General features: G+C 33.3%; 2 protein-coding genes across 2 annotated transcripts; both read right to left on the bottom strand.

Annotated features, from left to right (window-relative positions):
* On the bottom strand, window positions 1-2,094 carry LOC104101412 (protein STAY-GREEN homolog, chloroplastic-like). Its single transcript, XM_018772496.3, has 4 exons — window positions 1,842-2,094; window positions 1,549-1,722; window positions 776-943; window positions 1-607 (listed from the first exon to the last, which is right to left on the bottom strand). The coding sequence occupies exons 1-4, from the start codon at window positions 1,962-1,964 to the stop codon at window positions 332-334; spliced, it is 741 nt and encodes a 246-aa protein (XP_018628012.1). The 5' UTR covers window positions 1,965-2,094; the 3' UTR covers window positions 1-331.
* A 3,289-nt stretch (window positions 2,095-5,383) lies between these two features.
* On the bottom strand, window positions 5,384-16,110 carry LOC104101411 (agamous-like MADS-box protein AGL19). Its single transcript, XM_009608841.4, has 7 exons — window positions 15,352-16,110; window positions 11,570-11,657; window positions 6,729-6,790; window positions 6,404-6,503; window positions 5,996-6,037; window positions 5,868-5,909; window positions 5,384-5,711 (listed from the first exon to the last, which is right to left on the bottom strand). The coding sequence occupies exons 1-7, from the start codon at window positions 15,531-15,533 to the stop codon at window positions 5,589-5,591; spliced, it is 639 nt and encodes a 212-aa protein (XP_009607136.1). The 5' UTR covers window positions 15,534-16,110; the 3' UTR covers window positions 5,384-5,588.
* Window positions 16,111-16,947: the final 837 nt, after the last annotated feature.

Below are 16,947 nucleotides of genomic sequence, written 5' to 3' on the forward strand. Positions count from 1 at the left end.
TTTATTATGTAAAAGACAGGGATATATTTGATTTTTTTAAAGACACATTTTAAACTATAACTATTTTTCAATTATCAATTATAAATCTGATTTTTTTTTTCCTTGTTTACCACGTAAACAAATAGAAGCAACTCTCTTTTTAACTTGTGTTTTCTTACACAAATAGTCGTCCATATTCTTTGTTTACTCTTTCTAGTCATATACATAAATTATACATTGATAATTATATATATATAATACATAATTTAGGTATATATTATATCTTCGCTGATTATTTTTATAATTGGATGTAAGGCTATTTGGGTCAATTCTTCTTTTAACTTTGCCGTAGTTACAAGCCTCGGTCAGAAATTGAAGTAGGCCCATGGATCAAGCTCCTTGAGGGGAAGCAACATTTGCAAGACTCTTGACAAGGCTCTGGTAAAGTCTTTTCTTTGTGGGGCCCATGTACCTCATTCGAAGAAGCAGCTTCTTTGAGCGGACCCAAGCACTCTATTTTGTTGAATTCTTGAATGTTTGAATTGAAATAAATCCAAACTGGAGCATTTTGCAACTCTGGGTAATTTTGTAGCAGATTCCCATCTCCATGAATAAAAGCTTTTAGAACCTGATGATGCACATTTCAAATTGTTAGATAGTTTGTGTATATTTAAAATTTATGAGTTATTATACAACTCAATATATAATAATAAATAGTTAAATATTTAATATATTTTTTACTAATTTACATGGTTTGGACAAAAACTAAATATAGTAATAATTTGTAAAAATTTACCACAGGAAGTTCTTTGCAGAAGATATAATATCTGAGCCTAGCACACAAGTCTAACAAGAAATGACTTCCACTAATATGGCAATGGACATGAAGTGACATCTTCCCTTTAACCTTTTTCCATTCTGCAACCACTTCATCTCTCTGCAGTCTATTGTGCCACCCTTGCAACTGCAAATCAAAAAACACACTTCCTCTACTTTTCTCCCTTAATTTTCTCATACATATAATGTGTTTTTGGCATGATGGTAGTCATTTTCCAACTTATTTTCTGGAATTTTTCCGAAAATATTTTATCATTTTTGGTTGGACCGTAGAAAATATTTTTTGGAAAAAATATTTATTACAGATTAATAATAATAATAATATCTAATAGCATGTTTGATCAAGCTTCTTAAAAGTTTATTTTAAAAAATACTTTTCAAAAAATTCGAAAACAACTCCTCTACCTTCACAAGCTAGGTCGGGATAAGATTTGCGTATACTCTATCTTTCCCACCTCCAAACCCTACTTTGTGGGATTACGCTACGATGTGTTTGTTGTTGTTGTTGTTGTACTTTTCAAAAAAAGTATTAGTATTTCTCACCCTAAGTTTAAAAGTACTTCTGATTTTAAAAACTTGGCCAAATAGGCTATAAAGCAGTGAAGTTAATAATTGAGATAATTATGAAGAGAAAAGATGAAAAATATCTATCCAAATTTCCTGAATTGGAAAAAAATACTTGTGGACAACCAAAACCAGAAATAACTGATTTTAATGAAGAGAATTAACTACCTGAGAGTTATTGATGGTTTGGGAGATGGTCAAAGTAAGTTTAGAAGTAAGATCACAATGAGTAAATGTATATGTTCTTGGAAGTTTTCCTGGATGATTTCCCTCATCAACTCCTGAGAAAAGAACCGTTAACTTTGACGCTTCAAATATAGCTGGTTCAAGTAACCTTGCCACCTGATAATTTTTTTAGAAAAACAAATAACTGTTAAGTCATTGTTGTTGCTTTACAAAGATGTCTAAACTTTAACTTTGTAAAGCTAAAGGAGGAGAAAAATGAAGAGTGATCAAATTACAGTGACTATGGAATTATTAATACTCTTCTTGGATCTTCTTCTTGTTCTGTAAAAATAAATAGAGCTCTGCTTTTCAGGATTTAGCTTAGATGGAACCAACAGAGAAGCAGTCAAAATTCTCATCTCAAAAACTCTGAAACTGAAGCTATATCTGAGAATTAAGCAGATGTGGCTGCGCTTAATAAGCTGAATGAAGGGATATCATGTACTTATTATAGTTATAATCAAGATATACGCATATTAGAGGTACAGATATGCAATTATACATGTGATATAATACAAATAAATACAAGACTCCATACCCCTTAACGAGGGGATTTAATGCAAGTATACTAATAAAATCAAGTTAGGAGTAACACAGTAAGACCTTTCTATAACAACATCTCTATCTAATAATCATTCACTATAAAAGTCATATTTTTCTCAAAATTGATTCTTATGTTATGTTATAATATATATCTTCTATAACAACACTTCACTATAGTAGCCAAAATAATTCGGAACAAGCGAGACTGATGCAGAGGCTTCACTGTACATAAATACGGAGTGATATCTATCTAACACAAGTTAGGTGTTGCCAATAGTTGACAAAGGATCAGCATTACCAAGGCCACAGTTTTGCGGGCTAGTGTTGCCTATCTTATTGGGATAGTTTGATTACTTTGTTGTTTAACTCCTAATATAAATTGGATTTAAGTTATATATATATATATATATAGTTTTATATCATAACTGTATTTATCTTGCTCTAATATGTTTGTTATTATTTATTCTAGATTATCAATCAATAGTTATTTGCAATTACTTGTTAAGTGATATAATCATGTAAGTATTTTTTTACACTACCAACATATTGTTTACCCGAAAAATCGGATAACGTTGAATTTATGTATGGTTCTAAGGGCAAATCGATTTCTCTGATATGAAAATAACAATACACGTATTTATAGTGCAAAAATAGAAGATGATGAACAAAGATATTAGGTGAGCTTTAGAAAGATAAACACAATGAATTCTTAATCCCAGTGAAAATGTGTGTTCAATTACAAACTCTCCTGGCTTTTATAGCCAAGGATCGCTGCTTTATCTATAGCAACATGATGGAATAAATATTACTAGTGGAGGACCCATGATGGTGTGTCCCCTCCTTATTTCCCGCAGAGATTCTCTCCTTTGGTGCGGTTGTAACAGCTTTTTGTCTGTGAGCTCGATACCGACTCGAGCTCGGTATCGGATCGGGACCCCGGCCTTGGTTTCGAGCCAGGTGATCACTTTTGGGCATCGATATTCGGGACCTATATCGGTCGATGTTACCATGATCGATTCGAACGCCCGATCTCGACACCCTCATCTCGGAATTCGTTCGGGGTCTCCATGAAGATACGCCTCGATTGAGATGCCATCCTCGATCGATCTTCATGACCGAGGATCGGTTTTAACCGTATACACATATAAAACATAATAATCATATTAGTCAACCATGCTGAAATAATATATTGAGGTAAAAATATATAGTAATTTAGTATTGATTAAATGATAAAAGTGATATAAAAGACATATGTTATATATTTATTGATTCAATATAAACAACGAATGTGAGGTAACTTGTTTTCGAGTAGACTATCCCGCCCTAGCTTGTCTACTACCTAACCTCATTGTGGTCCTTAATTTTCGTAAGAAAAATTAGATATTCCGGAATGTGATTTTTATTTGGTAAAAGATCAAGATGCAGTTATAACACTATTCAGGACAAATATAATGAGCCCATAAAGTTTGGAAGTTATAAGCCTTTAATTAATTGGCCTAAAAAATCCTTCATACTACTCATCCGTTAGTTTCTGTTAATAAATACTACTTACCAGTACTTATAACTTGTTCCCAAGTGACTGAAGGCTAATTTCCTTCTCCTTAATTAACGTACGTTCGAAATGCACAAATATCTTCATCCTCCAATGATCTCTTGCGCCTTATTAACGAATTCAGGTTTTAAGTAGGCACTTGGATAATATTTTATTGAAGTTGAAATAAAGAGTATGTGAAAGACAGTGATTTCAATTTTCATTACTCGTCCTGAAATGTTAAAGTAAGAATATTAATATTCTCAGCAACCCCCGCAAATTCTCAAATGTCCGTCTATACACTTATTACAGTCGATTATACACATACATATATTACATTATTTTTAGTTTAAGCGAGGTATTGACCCGTTTCATTTCTCATAGAATTTTTGGGGTATTCACTTTTATCCCGCGCTAGAAACTATTTACATCTGGTAGCTGAAAAAGTATATAAAATTTGTATAATTTTGGTATATAACATACATAATGTATATATATACAAAAAATATATAAATTTTATACATTTTCGACTATTATTTTTACAGCGGCTATATAGTATCATTTTTTCCTAAATTTTTGTTAATGTTCAATGCCTAGCTCGGACAAGGTGAACTAAAGTAATACACAAATATCTCAGGCTTCTGGTCCAAGATTTTGGGTAGTGCAGAAAGACTTCTCAGGAGAGAAATGCAAAATGAAGAGAAAATGTTGGCCTAAGTTTTGATGATTGACAAAAGAAACTCATGCATGATGTATACAGACACGGGCAGATTCAAGCACAGTGTATGCACATGAAGGAGATAAGCTTGAGTGGTTATATTTGATATCTCCTGAACGAAAAGGTTGCATGAGGACTCCCTACTCAAAGAGAACTCTATCCTAGATAAGGGAGGAGTTAGAAGTTGAAGATAACTAGAACTCTTTCACCAAGGAAGAGTATAGTATTAGAACTCTCGTTATTTCCTATTCTACTAACTCTATATATATTAGTTTGTTCTCTTTTACAGATGACGCACAAACGTTGAAGTTAAAGCAAAAATTGATAGCAAAATAGCAAGGCATTTTGCAAGCAATTCCTGTGTGATTCAAGTGTGCGAACCTGAAGCTACATGAACCAGATAGAAGAATCAGTTCCAAGTGTGTATCTTTTATTCTAGTTCAATTGTAGTAGGAATTTTTAGTTGTACCTTTCAGCTTTTTTCTAGAATCATTTGTACTAGGTACTCTGAATGTATTGTTCAAGTTAAAATTAACTTAAAATTATGAAAACGGTCTGAGACTGGTTGCCACAAAGGGTTAGAGTTACCCTTAGGTTTACAAAAGTTTTGTAAACGTTGTTTTTGGCTCAGTGATTTAGTGAAGTGTTGGGAAAAATCCTACTTGGTAGTAGTTCATGATTTTTTCACCTTTTGAGTTAGGTATTTTTCACGTAAAAATACTTGTATTCTTTACTTTCTGTATTTATTATTCCGCAACTGTAGTATAAGGAACACATAGAAGAATCATATCCTTCTATAATCTATGCACGCAAAAAATTAGACACCACGCAAATCACACTCTCTTGTGTGATATTGAAGTAGAAAACATCAGAAAAGAACCTCACTAATTTTAACATCTCCAATTTCATAGCAACGATTAATGTATAACCAACTTGTAACAGTAACTCGTTAATTAACTAAGGAAATAAAGCAACGGAAGAAAAAATAAAAATAAAATAAGTGTATATACATTTCGCTAGGTAGAACTATCATTTGCATCATTTTGATGATTATTAATGCACAACTGATAAGAAAGAAAAGAAGAAAAAGATAACCATAACGACTGTAGTTTATTTGTTACTAAACTCTAGAAATTAATTACAGTGGTAAAAAGCTTGAAGTAATGCAATTATTTTCACAGTTGAGAAAAATTAATGGGAGCTTTGTCTTTGAGGAAGTCCAATAGATAGCTCTGTCTCTACTTCCATTGTTTGTCTTTGAGAGTCCTCCTCTTCTCGAGGTACTATTGTCAAAGACAACGGTAGCACCTCAATCTGAAGAATAAAAAGTTTTTTTTTACTTATTAATTATATATTCCTCTAGTCATATTGTCACATGCAGTAAATCAAACAACATATGTGAAAATCAACCCATCAATAGAGATGCAGAAAACATTGACATGTAGGCAAATATTTCAAGTAATATCTCACCCTTTTCCTCAAGTCTGCATTTTGCTTCATTAGGATTTTTTCCTGAGACAATAGAAACAGTGTACTTTAATTTGTAAACCAACTGGTTTAACAGTTCTGACTTTTATGGATATTAAATTGGCACTTACCTCTTCCTTTAGGTGAGCAATCTGTTCCCTCAGTAACAGGTTCTGAGACAAAACAAAAAGAATTTAATTAGTTATTAGCAACAAAAAAAAAATGAGTTATTACCCAAAGAACAATGTAAACATTTTTTGCGCTATCAACGTAATTTAATATGTGACAACAGTTTAGTTACCATTTTATTTTTTCAGGTTAATTTATTACCGGTTAATGCTTATAATAAAATTCTCGTGTAATAGTAATCGTACATTATAAGTGACCTGATTGTGTAAATAATTTATACACCATCACTACATCAAACTTTAATTCAAACAAAAAAAGACGGCAGGTTCAATTATCAGATCTTCACTAGTTTATGCAACAAGTAGAAGAAAAAAGGAGAGAGAGAGAGAAAGACAACATATTATGCACACCTTTCTTGCCCTAATGCAGCTTAAACTTCGTTCCAACTGTTCTTCTACCTGTTGAAGTTCATCAAAGGAGGAAGAATCTAAACCTTGTCCCAAAAGCTTTCTGCAATATATAATGCACAAAGAATTAGCAGAACCATTTGCTGGTTTTATTCTGCAGCTATATTGCGCGAACTCTCCAAAATGTTACCACATCCGTGTCGGATCCTTCAAAAATACACTGCTTTTGGAGGATCCGATATGCACTCGGCTACATGTTGGAAGAGTCCGAGCAACATAGTTCTACAGTGTCCATATTGTCCTACAGTACTGAAAACTAGGAGAGAACCTTTTAGAATCTTCAAGAAACTCGAGCTTTCTAGTCATTGTTGCAACCTCCTCTTTCAAATGCTACGGAAAACACATGTGTATAAAAAAACCAAGAGACTCAGCAAAGCAGCAGTAAGGAAAAAGCATGCATGGAAATGGCATTATACAAGAGCCAAGAGGCTATCAACACACAGTTTATAAGCAAAGCTGATTATAATGAGTTATATATCTAAATTAAGGACAATGCTCTTTTATATATGTTGCGTATGATTGTTCGCTGAAAAGTTTGGGAGGCTACATATAAGGCGTAGAGATCTCTTAATGGTGCGGAGCCTTTTGGAAAAATTATGCGGGCTTGGCCCAAAGCGGATAATATATGTTAAGAGTATTATTGAGCCGTTTTAGCCCAACAACTGGTATCAGAACCAAGGTTCAATGGGACGAGTATGACGATGACAAAGTGATGGTGGAGGGCTCGGTTCGCTTACCCTTAAGAGCTTGGAGATGCGCACATAAAAAGAAGCTAGTAGCGGGCTTTGGTTACCATAAATACTCTAACGACGTGGATGACGCACAGTGAATCTTAGAAATTGATCTGTAGATTATGGTAATGGCCACATGGAACTAGTTCGAGGGGAAGACTCATGGATTGTAATAGTGGACCACGTGAAACTTAGTTCAAGGGAGATTGAAAGACAAAACACTGAGAATAAGCAACATAAAGCACATCAATTACACCAACGTAAATAACAAATGCAATATTTATCCAGATAGTATATAAATATTTTGCAAGATAGTAGTTCTTAATTATTAACTACTGTTAGTTTTGTGAGACGAGAAGAAATCAGAGAAATGAGTTTGAACAGATAGTTATAACTTAAGCAGTTGACTTCTCGCATGCTGTTGTTGATTTTTTGTCACAAGAAATCCTAGTTGGTTTGTCTTGCTTTTCACCAACACTCTCTTAAATTCTTCTTAGAATGCACCTTTCTTGACTGACTTCTTCAAAGCTTGCTAGTTTAACCATGCAATTGTTAGAATTAATTGCTTACCATTATGCCAAAAGTATAGCGAATAACAAGGACACAACTTTATTTCTTAACTAAGCCCACCAAGCAAGTCTCATGTTCGACCATAATTCCGACCCAGGACACCTCAACCTCCTCTGTGGGCCTTGCCATAGGAAGGATGTTGGCTTTACCTAACAATCCCCTCCCAACACCTGACTCATACAGCATATTGTTCTTGGGAATCGAACCGCTTGGTAAGATCAAGCGCTTACCGTCATATCAAAAGTTATATGTGATAGTAAGGGCGCAACTTTATTTCTTAACCAAACCCACCAAGCAAGTTCCATGTTCGATCGATCATGACTTCGAATGATACCTTAACCCCCGGGCCTTGCCATAAGCAGAATATTGACGTCACCCAACAACAATAATTGCATGCTGCATAAATTTCAGCAGTGCATTTAATCTTTCGTGGAAACTACTTGGGCTTAAGGTTTTACAACTTTATCAAGCTTGAAGATAATAGTTGATCAAAATCATGAAGCTTTTTCAACATCATTTTCCTCATTTTAAGATTCTTCTTCAGCTATTACTAGGAGCGGAACTAGAAGTCAATGTGTTCGATCGAACCTAGTAATTTTAATTTCAAATTTGGTATTCGTATTAAATAACTTGTTGGGCTAAAACGGTCTAAATATACTCTTAATTTGGTGTGATATTGTCCACTACCAATGTAGGACTTTGTTCACACGCGCCCACAATTTCCTCCTATGGCAACTGAAGCCTGCAATTAGCTTCTTCTTGTATGCCTGAAATGTAACACCCCGTAAATTCAGCTTAGGTATGGACGTGTTAAATTAGTAATGTTATATTTTAGACATGTGAAGTTCTATCGGGATGAGTATAGGTGGAAATAGTTGTTTTAGAATATAGATGGAGAGTGAGGTGCATAAGATTCGACAAAATCAACTAAGTTTACGAAAGGTTTGTCTTCCAGCAGGATTTCGTGAAACTTTGTAAGGAATTTGGGAAAATGCAAAACACAAAAGTTGTATCCCTTTGAAATAGCTTTCCAACGATATATTATGAAGCCCAAACGGATCTCTGTGCAAAAGGTTATGTGCATTTTACTGGACAATGCACAGTATGCGCGCCTAGATGGTCTCGTGCGCGGCCGCGCACTTGTGGAAGTGTTACTGCCCTGATGCGCATTCAGGTGCGCGGGAGCACACCCGGGGGTCATTTTAAAAGCCCTACTCCATCCCTCATACCCCAAAACACAAAAACTTGCTCTAGAAGGGGAAGCTCTTAATAACCTAACCTCTCCCAAGGTCCCTCCACCATCCAAGGTGAGTTCTAATAGTGATTCTAAGTTAATTTCAATTATTCAACACCTTATTAACATTGGTAAACCCTTCAAATCATTAGATATTCGATTAGGTCATCATTGTTGAGAAAAAAAAATTCTAGGACTCGAATTCAAGAGGATTGAACGTCAAAAAGGTAATATCTTCACGCTCTACTTGACTATAGTATTGGATTAATGATTATAGACTCTAGTTCATGGGATATGAGTTGATGGGTTTGACAGAAAATCATGAACGGTTATAGGTTTACGTTGTTGATTGTTGATTATTGATTATGGATGTTGTTTATCTTATGGGTGATGAAGAATGATGTTGATTATAACCATTTGAGATTTTAGAATTTATCTAAGAGCAAGAGAATGGGTTGTTGGGTGTAAAAACACCATTAATGAGAGCTATGAAGCTTTATACCCATAGAGTGTTTGATAAAATGCCTAAGTTTTGTATTGATATAGATTAAAGATGAAAGGGTTGGTGAATGTTGCTTTACGCTCAAGAGCAAGAAGTTAAGGTATGTGAGGCTAACTCTCTATGTTTGGGAATGTTAATGATTCTCCCTACACTACGTTTTTTTACGACGTTACTACTTGCCTCAGAAATATAGTTAAGCCTAGTTCCTTGAATAGTTACATAATTTCTATTATCTAGCTTCATAACTCATTCATGACATTCATTCTGAACGTTGTGAGCTCAGTGCGTAATCAATATAGACTTGGGTTTAATGCCCATGAGTCTCAGTCTAGATTACTTAGCATGTCATAAATAATTGAAGTTTCAGTTTTCATAATCAGTTCATGAATACATATCTCAGTCTAGTCATATTCAGTAATTCAGTATCATGTAACCCAATATGGTTTAGTATTGCAGTATCATGTATTGCAGTATGATTCTCAGTTCCTTATTTTAAATCCTGAATGTTGAACACATGTATTTGGGCCTGAGGCCATAGTTTATATGCTTTATGCATATTTGGGCCTGAGGCCGTAGTTTATGCTTTATGCATGTTTGGGCTTTATGCATTTTTGGGCCTGAGGCCGTAATTTTTGCTTTATGTATTTTTGGGCCTAAGGCCGTAGTTATGTATATGTATACCTGGGCGTGAGGTCGTAGCTTGTGCACATATATGTTGGGCCCGAGGACATAGTTTATTCAAATAAATAGGTTGTTCATCATTCCAAAAAGGGAGTATTCATATCTTTACTTCCTTTGTTCAGTTCAGTTATCAGATATTAGTTATCACTTCAGTTATCAGCTATCAATTTAGTTTCAGTTTCAGCATTTACAGTTCTTTCTTTCAGTTGCTTTACATATCAGTGTAATTCAAATGTACTAACGTCCCTTTCGCCCAGGGCCTGCATCTCACGATGCAGGTAACGATTTACAGGTAGATGATTCAGAACGCTAGGATTCTCGTACCAGCTATTTGGTGAGCCCCAGTTCTTTCAAGGCATTACTATTACTTTACAGTCTTTCAGTATTTACAGACAGTTAGTATTTTCAGTACTTCATTAGAGGTTTCATAGATTAGAGTAACATTTAGACAGAGTTGCATGCTTTTCATGTTAAGCAAAATTTGCTACAGATATATTCCAGAATTATAAAACGGCCCAAAGATACTTTTAGCATAGTGTTATACTATTCGCTTTGGCCAAGTTCGTACATTTTATATGTAGGCTCCTAATTTTTTCAGCTACCAATATGAAACTTTATTCACACACCCAACAAAATTTACTAAATATGTACAAAAATTAAATTTAAAACCCAATTACTAACCCATAATGTCATTGTCCTAGAATATAGAATAGTATAAATTAAAGTTCAAACCTATCTCAGCCTACTACTACTCGTCTTTCAACTTTATTTTTCCAAATTCCAATGAACTTCTTCGAACAACACATTTCTATTTATGATGATTGTCTTTCTTCTTCTAACTATACAAACTATGTATAGTCTTTTAACTTCAAGCTATAGCCAACAAAAATACATTTCTCACTTCTCTTACTCCAGGTTTCACCATATATTGTTTCAACAACAATTGCATACAATCTTTTTCCTGTTCATTACGCTTGACTTGCATACTTGCACATATATAAACACGAGGGAAAACCTTATAGTTCCCTAAGAAACACTGGACTCTTGCAGGAAATGTTTAAATAGTCTAGATATATGCACATGCTAATTTTGACCCATCATTTTGAAATCCCCAAAACTACTTTTAATTAATAAAAAAGACAACACATCAAATTTAACAACTATATACAAACCTAACCCTTCCTCAGATACAACTAGAAGCTAGTGATATACAAATGCAATGTGACAAGGAGGGTGAAAATGCATGCTGTTGAGACAACATGTAAGTTGGCAACACCAACATATATTAATTAGTTTACGTAAAACATTTTGATAAGATAACGTATTTGTGTCCTAGCATAATGCAAAAATGAAAAAAGGAACAGAATGCAAAAATGAATAAGGATGCTAACCTCAGTAGTTTGTATATCAGCTATCTTTGATATGTTGAGTCCAAGATATTTGTCATTCTTCTGATATCGTTCTATGGTCTTGTTAGTACTAAAATGAAAAAATGGAAAAGGATAAGAATATGTAACTCTCCACCATGTTACCTTAACATAAGTGAGACAAAATGAGATTGTATAGTAATAAGTTGTACAAATTAGATTTACACCGGCAAGAATATTCCATCAAATTGGTTAACGCCAATATCCTGCCTATGGCAAGGCCCGCAAGGGACTGGGGTGGCCCCGGTCAAAGTCATGGTCGAACATGGCACTTATTTGGTGAATTTGGTTAAGAAATAAGGTTGCGCCTATGCTATCAGCTATAGCTTTTTGGCATGATTGTAAGCGTTTGATCTTAACAAGTGGTATCAGAGCTAAGGGCATGAGTTCGATTCCCAAGAGCAATATATTGCATGAGGCATGTGTTGGAGGGGGATTGTTGGGTAACACCAACATCCTGCCTATGACAAGGCCCGCGAGGGGGCTGGGGTGGCCCGGGTCAGAGTCATGATTGAATATGGCGCTTGTTTGGGGGGCTTAGTAAGAAATAAAGTTATGCCTTTACTTTTCGCTATAGCTTTTGGCATGATGATAAGCGTTTGATCCTAATACATCATGACATGGTCATTATGTTTCATTGAATTGGTTTTTCTTTACGCCTTATCTCGAGAAGAATCAAGCAATTTTTCTGATTTTGCAAATAAAAGTTAAAATTTATATGGTCTCCACAAGATTTTCAATCTACACAAAATTACCACCCTCCAAAGCATTAAGCCATATGTAATATCTAGGAGCCCGTTTGGACATAAGAATTTTTTCACTTTTTTCAGAATCAATGTTTGGCCATAAGATTTTCAATTTTCACTTGAAGATGAATTTGAAAATTTTTGAAAATTTAAAAAACTCCAAAAAGGTATTTTTTAAAATTTTCACTCAGATCACTCACAAAAATTCAAAAATAACCCAAAATTATATTTATGTCCAAACACAACTCTTATGTCCAAATGCCCACTAGAATACTTACTTAATAAGGTGAATAACTTCAACTCCAAAGTGAAGATATGAAATATACTCAATGATAAATATATATATATATATATATATATATAAAGAAAAAAAATATAAAGTAATTCATCCTTCTCTAAGTTTGTCCAACATTTGGTTCAGGAAAATTCCAATTTTTTCATCAAAATTTGATTGTTGTATTTTTGTACGGTCTTGAGCAATTCTGAGTCAAATTAAGGGTTTTTAGGCCCAAATTTCATTCTCTTTAATTGATCTCCACAAACTCATCCCCGGTAATTTATCCAATATTGGACGCCTATGTTATATTATCCATGCTCCAAAAATCCAGGTCTGAGAGGTGTTAGATTGTCTCATATTGATTGAGCTACTCCAATAATCGTTTCGGATTGAACGCTTAGATTCTTTACAATAGTTTAGACAAATTTGTCTTAAATGATAAATATTTTGTGTTGTAGATAAAAAAAGATAATTCTTTTATAAAGCTTCTCCCTCCAAAAGAGCAAATGAAAATCGCAAAGGAGAATCTTCAAGGTACAGCCCAAATATTATACCACCTGTTTGTGTTATAATCCTGTTTAATGTAGAATATTTTTTCAGAATTGATTAGTAGTGTTTCAATTCATAGCGTGTACTAAGAGACTCCGATAAATGGCTCCAAATCTTGTTTCAATATCAAGTCTTTACTAAGTGAAGAGAAATACGCTTGGTTTGGATGGAAATTAAATAGATGTCTCACTAAATATGTCATGGCGTTGTAATCAAGCTTTTGCTAGCAAACGCAAGATGTAGTTAAGGCTCATTTTCTTTTTGTATAAGAAAACAATCTAAGCATAAAACCAGGCATTATTATTATCAGAGTTTCAAAAGCCTAAAGAGAGACTTAGAGAAAAGGAAAAAGTTAGTTGAGACACGGGATGATAGGGCAAGCAGCAGACTTATTGGTACTTTTTGCTAACTCGATTTCAGTACTAAGAGTCCGCTTGGCCATAAAAAAAGATTTATTTTTTTTGATTTTTTTTAACTTTTTTTCAAAATAAGTGTTTGGCCATGAAATTTTCGATTTTCACTTGAAGGATTTCGAAATTTTTCGAAATGTTGAAAAACTCCAAAAAACTATTTTTCAAAATTTTCACTTCAGATCACTCAAAAAAATTCAAAACCAGCCCAAAATTATATTCATGTCCAAACACAACTCTAATTTTCAAATACTATTTTCACTTGAAAAATAATTCACTTTTTTTCAAATTTTACCATTCTTATGTCCAAACGCCCACTAAAGAATACTCCTCAATGCAGTATAAGTAGAAAAGTTCGAGTACAAAGAATAATGAGAATACGTTTGATTTCCACTTGTGGTTTATAAACGCCATAAAATCAATAAACATGCATAACTTATATAGAAATTTAATTATATATTTTCTTATATGAGATAGGATGTGTAACAAGAATAAGTATGTTAGTAATACAAAGACAATACTATTTCTTTACTTGACATCCTGATCTCAACATCACAATCCATGTATTACTACAATCATTCTAAAACTAGTATAATAGTTCACGATATAATAATTCTTGTATAACTTATCCGTAAACTAAACAAACTCTTTAGTACTACTAAGAATTTTTCTTCGAATGAACTTATAAAACAATACACATAAATGAAGATTTCTTAAACCTTGGAGCATCATAAAGATTCATTAGTAAGAATATGAATAATTTTGAGTCATAAAATTCTCGAAAAGTGATCAGGAGAAAATCTGCTTTATTCATTTGTGGTCTATGAACTTGATATATATATATATATTTGATTGTCTGATATCACTAAGAAAAGATTGAGGAATCAAATGATGAAAGTAAACGCAGACCTGTGGAGTAAAAGAAGCAAATATGAATGCATTACATTTTCGTACACACAGACATATTACTGAAGAGTTGGTCAGTAAAAATAGTATATTAGGTCAAGTACTCTTAACTATTTAATTATATTTGGTGAAAGAATTAAAAGGTTTAGCAGAAGTTAAAGATCCACTTCCATTCAAAGTCGTGAACATATAAACAGGCAAAAGTGAGTGGGGTATTGGGACTGACGATTGTAAGTACAACTTCATTTCAAGTTTAACCTCATTTTATTGTAAAAAATAAAAAGGTCACCCCTTCTCCCAAGTACTAACATTTTGCCACAACATACATCAAAAGTTTGTTTTCTTGTTTGCTGAATTACTCCTTGTATTATACACATAATCATCTATAATTTGTACAAGATTCAGCTTTATCAAGATTATACCAATTCTAAATAATTGTTGGAGGTACGGATTACTTAAATCATTCAAAGAATTAAAGACTGTATTAGCAATACTATGGCTTTCTAATTCTTGTTCACTGTGAGTACTAATGAAGTCACCAAGAGAAAATTTTCCTTTTCTCCTCTAATTTTCTGGTATAAAACTAAGCACTACTGGAGAATCAAGAGAAGTTAATAACAAACCAAATAAGGCAGAAAAACAAGGGACCCTTTAGGACAGATAAAGCAGGTGATCATTGTACTTGGTACTTGTTACATTTAATGTAATTGTCTCAATAATGTATATATAAATCCTAAAGAGCTATATATATAAGTTGGTTAAATAAAGATTCTAGTTCTAGCTATATATACACATACAATTATGATAAAAGTAGTGAAAAAACAAGAAGATGAAGATATAATAATTAATTATGTGTACCTGGAGCTTGAGAATTCATAAAGCTTTCCTTTTGGAGAGAAAACAATAAGGGCAACTTCTGCATCACATAGAACTGAAAGTTCAAATGCTTTCTTAAGAAGCCCACTTCTTCTTTTTGAGAAGGTCACTTGCCTACTTGTTGCATTTTCAATCCTTTTCAGCTCAGTTTTTCCTCTCACCATTATTCACCTTGTATTTTTCACTTTTTAATACTTCTTCTTCTTCTCAAAAAGCTCGATCGGGTGGAAGAAGAATAAATATGAAAGGAAAAAAACTAGTGAAAATTGCAGATATTTTAAAATGTTAGAGGGTATCAACTTTCAGATTAAATACAAAATAATATTCAAGAAATCCTAGCATCCCATGAGAAATTTCTGCAAATTAAAAGAAAGGTTCCTTTTTTTTTTTTTTTTTTTTTTTGCAGAAGATAAGAATTGATTTATACAACAGGAAGAAAACAAGACAACAATCTATTAATGGGAGTTTCAGATCTGAAAAATGGAAGAAGAAAAATAAAGAAAGGAAATTTGGTAAGTAAGACTCAAAGGGAAAGGATCAGAAACCCTAAGAAGACAAAGATGAGGACATCTTTTTTCTGTTTTTCTATTTTTATCTTATGCCTTTCGAGTTCACAGCCACCAGAGAGAGGATATAAATAGAGAAATGATTAAGGAAAGACTTGTAAGAACGAAAACCTCATCTCTTTTCTTCTTTTAGTAAACTTGTAAGAAGCACTAAATTAGACAGACAGATGCCCCCCAAAAAAAAAAAACTAATACTAGTGTAGTACATATATGGTAAGCTCAGGCAAACAAGTGGGTGAATTATTAATTTTGTATTTTTAATAGAGAACAGTATAGATACCATTGACGGCACATTAGCCTTCATTCTAACCTATCATACCACGAATATAAAGAATAATTAATCTCGCGATTAAATTTGAGATGAGTTTATTTCACGTTTGGTTGAGATAAAATTATAATATATATAACTAATCCGAGGATTAGTTATCCTGGGATTGTAGTATTTTTTTATCCCTATGAGATGGTAGGATAACTAATCCCGAAATAACTTATCCCGAAATAATTAATCATGGAATAACTTGTTTCCCAACCAAACGGCCCCTTAGTAAATTGACGTGTAATATGGATTGGGAATATTATTTTTTGTGCATCGATAGTGTGCTAATACGAGTATTGTTTTAACTATTAAGTTATTTTTCTTTTATAACTATCTGGTATTTGAAATTTTGCTAATCGATTTTTTCACAATAGCATCATGTCTAAAGGTGAAATGACTCCCTACTATAGGTTTTCAATTCGTAGAGTTCGAAATCGGGACCTTTAGTTAAAAAATTTATTCATCTCACCACTAGGAGCGTATGTAGCATGTAGGTGACGAGTTCACATAACCTATAACTTTTGATTCGAAGCATAAATTTATGTGTAATAATCTAATAAAATTATAACAAATATTAAATATGAATCCATAGCTTTAAGAATATAATGAGTTCAATGTTAAATATCTTAAAAATTGAAACCACAAAGTTTAAATCCTAGATCTAGCTCCGGTTCCGCTCACCACACCTTTAATAGT

This window comes from Nicotiana tomentosiformis, chromosome 8, assembly GCF_000390325.3.
Source record: "Nicotiana tomentosiformis chromosome 8, ASM39032v3, whole genome shotgun sequence".
Lineage (NCBI taxonomy): Eukaryota > Viridiplantae > Streptophyta > Magnoliopsida > Solanales > Solanaceae > Nicotiana > Nicotiana tomentosiformis.

Coding starts and splice junctions, on each gene's coding strand:
- LOC104101412 (XM_018772496.3), bottom strand. CDS start 1,964: ATGAGAATTTTGACTGCTTCTCTGTTGGTTCCATCTAAGCTAAATCCT. Junction 944..1,548: donor AAACCATCAATAACTCTCAG/GTAGTTAATTCT, acceptor TTTGATTTGCAG/TTGCAAGGGTGGCACAATAG. Junction 608..775: donor TCTGCAAAGAACTTCCTGTG/GTAAATTTTTAC, acceptor GTGCATCATCAG/GTTCTAAAAGCTTTTATTCA.
- LOC104101411 (XM_009608841.4), bottom strand. CDS start 15,533: ATGGTGAGAGGAAAAACTGAGCTGAAAAGGATTGAAAATGCAACAAGT. Junction 11,658..15,351: donor TATGAATTCTCAAGCTCCAG/GTACACATAATT, acceptor TTTTCATTTTAG/TACTAACAAGACCATAGAAC. Junction 6,504..6,728: donor TTTCTTGAAGATTCTAAAAG/GTTCTCTCCTAG, acceptor TATATATTGCAG/AAAGCTTTTGGGACAAGGTT.